Genomic DNA, 2,674 nt, shown 5'->3' on the forward strand with positions numbered 1-2,674 from the left:
TGGGGGCGTTTGTTTTTTTTGTTTCTTTTTTTTTTTGAAGTTGTTTTCAGTCTGTACAGTTTTTTTTTGTTTTTTAGGAATTTTTCGAAGTTCATAGCACAAAGTCGTCGATGATTGAAAAAAGGTGTGATAGGAAATATGATACAAATCGTCTCTAAACAGTTCCAAGTCTTTTGGTGGGTGGTGGTTTGATCGGTTTAAAGCGATTTCTCTAGACGCATGCAGAGTATTTCATTCGTTTCTGTTTCTGCCGCTGGTTGCAAAACCAGACCCGCACCACGTTCTTTTTCAGGTCCAGCTTTTCTGCGATTGCTGCGATTTTCTCCGAGGAGGGACGCGGCTGAATGGCAAAGTAGGCCTCCAGTGATCGCTTCTCCGGCGCAGCTATAGACGTGCGCTTCCTCTTTTTCTCTGCGCCGTTGAACAACTCGGGTTTATTAAGTTTCTCCCTGTGTGATTTCTCGGCTTCTTCTAGCCACGCTTGCAGGATGGGCTTCAACGCGATCATGTTGTTGTGTGAGAGTGTGAGGGACTCGAATCGGCAAATGGTGCTTTGGCTGAGGGAGCCCACCCCAGGAATCTTAAGGCTGGCCAAAGCTGCCCCTACATCCGCCTGCGTAACCCCGAGTTTGATCCGTCTCTGCTTAAACCTCTCCGCGAACGCTTCCAAGTCCCTTGGATCGGCGTCCACGTCGTTCATGCCCATGTGCTGCTGTAGCCCGTGGGCATGAGCCATGTTGATGGCCGCCTGGTGCATGTGGTTCATGCCCGCCATGTGGGCAGGGTGCGTAGCCGTGGAAACCACCGAGCCATCCGGCCCAGCCATGGCGCCGAGTGCCAGTCCCGGGGTGATGTGGTCCAGCAGGTCTCCTTCCAGCGCCTGGTGAGGCTGGTGGTGGTGGTGATGGTGGTGGTGATGGTGGTGGCCAGACAAGGCGGACGGATGAGAGATAGGCACCGAGGAGGAGGAGGAAGACGAGGTGCAGGGGAGCGTGTTCATGGTGTGGTAGGTTGCGTCCGGCTTGAAGGGACTGTGGTGTGGAGGGTGGTGGTGGCTCTTGGTCTGCGAGACTATATCCACCGCCGCTAGAGCTTCAGCTCGGGCCAACAAACTCTCATCCAAGCCTCCGAATATATTGCTCTGCAATTGCAAATAGAATGCACACATAACTGTCAGCAGGGAATTCGCCCTCCACTCCTCGGTTTAAAACATTTCCAGAATGTAAAAAAAAGAAATCCTAAAAAAAAAAAAAGAGGGGGAGCGCACAAAACAAGACACATGCAACATCCCAGGTCATAAAAATTAATACGCAAAGGCAAAGCCGACTGAATACATAAGTTGAGCTGAGGAGAGAAAAAAAATATGGAGGTGTTGGGTGATTTGCTGTGCAGACATGAAAAAAACATCAAGCAAAAAAAAAAAAAAAAAAGTGGGCTGTCAAAATGTGCCTTTAAGCAGTGATTATGCAGAATACGTACCGGTGGGGTTGGGAGACAGGCTCGCCGCATCGCCTCCGAGCTGCTGCTGATGATGGTGTTGCTGTGTCGGGAGGACGAGCAGGAGGAAGGTGCATTGGAAGTATGCGTGGACGACGAGGAGGAATGCAACGAGTACTTGGGTTCGGGCAAGCTGGTGTGAGCCATGGCGAAAGGCTGCTTGCTGTTGAGAGACATCATCATCATCTTTGCTGGCGTCCGAGCTTCAGCAAGTTCCTTTTAATAAGTTAAGACTCCGCCTCCTCGCTCGGGAGTTGAAGCCCCAATTGCTTCGCAGGAATCTCGAGAATCACTGTCGAATAAAGTGCAGGCTGAAGATGGAGGTCCAACAACTGAAGTTCTCACATCTATTTATGATCAGTGGCGGAGGTGGTGTGGATGAGGTACCGCGGCTTTTTTTCACCGACGAGCCATGCAAGTGCGCGCAGCCCTCGACACCTTTTTTTTTGTCCCCCTTTGTGGACTTGATCTCCTTCCTTCCTTCAACTATCTCCACCTTGAATGATATGAAATCATGCACTTTTGTTGTTGTTGTGCCTTGGATTATTTGGCACAGCTCCTCGTGGATGACGCCAACAAAAAAAAGGAAGGAAGATGGAAAAAGAGATATTCAAAAGTTTTTTTTTTCTTTCTCTCTTAGGATTTCCTGCAACAAAAAAAAAACACAAGTTAAAAAAAAAAACTGTTGTCGCTTTTTTGGTTAAAAGTTTCCTGGTTGAAATGACCGCAAGTGAGAAGTGATGGCGGTGACGGTCTCTGTTGTTGGGTTACCTCTCCTCCACTACGATGAATGCTGCGGGGACTCGAACTGCCTCTGCTCTGAGGCGAAGGGCAGACTGAGTCTCTCTCCACCTCTCTCTCTCTCTCTCTCACTCTCTCTCTCTCATACACACACCCTCTCTCTCTGTGGCTCTCTCTCCCCCCTCTCTCTCTCTCTCTCTCTCACACACACACACACCACACACACACACACACTCACATACACACTCTTTTGCAGCTGTACCTGAAAAACCCTTTTCATGATTTATTATTCTTCATTACCCTCAGCAGCAGCAGCACCACCACCACTACCGCTGGGGATTCTGCGCATGGGCAGTCTGCGACAGGACATTTATTTCAAATGACTCTTTTTTTTTTTTTTACCACCAAAGTTCACAGACCTCCCGAATTCCGATGT

At 49.1% G+C, this 2,674-nt stretch overlaps 1 protein-coding gene across 1 annotated transcript; it reads right to left on the reverse strand.

Moving 5' to 3' along the window:
• Window positions 1-211: 211 nt before the first annotated feature.
• Window positions 212-1,683, reverse strand: pou4f2 (POU class 4 homeobox 2; the record flags this gene model as incomplete). Its single annotated transcript, XM_083909172.1, has 2 exons — window positions 212-1,141; window positions 1,480-1,683. 2 exons carry the CDS (start codon window positions 1,681-1,683, stop codon window positions 212-214), a joined length of 1,134 nt encoding a protein of 377 aa, XP_083765298.1.
• Between the last annotated feature and the right edge of the window lie 991 nt (window positions 1,684-2,674).

Source organism: Microchirus variegatus (assembly GCF_963457635.1).
Source record: "Microchirus variegatus genome assembly, chromosome: 23".
In the NCBI taxonomy this organism is placed as follows: Eukaryota; Metazoa; Chordata; class Actinopteri; order Pleuronectiformes; family Soleidae; genus Microchirus; species Microchirus variegatus.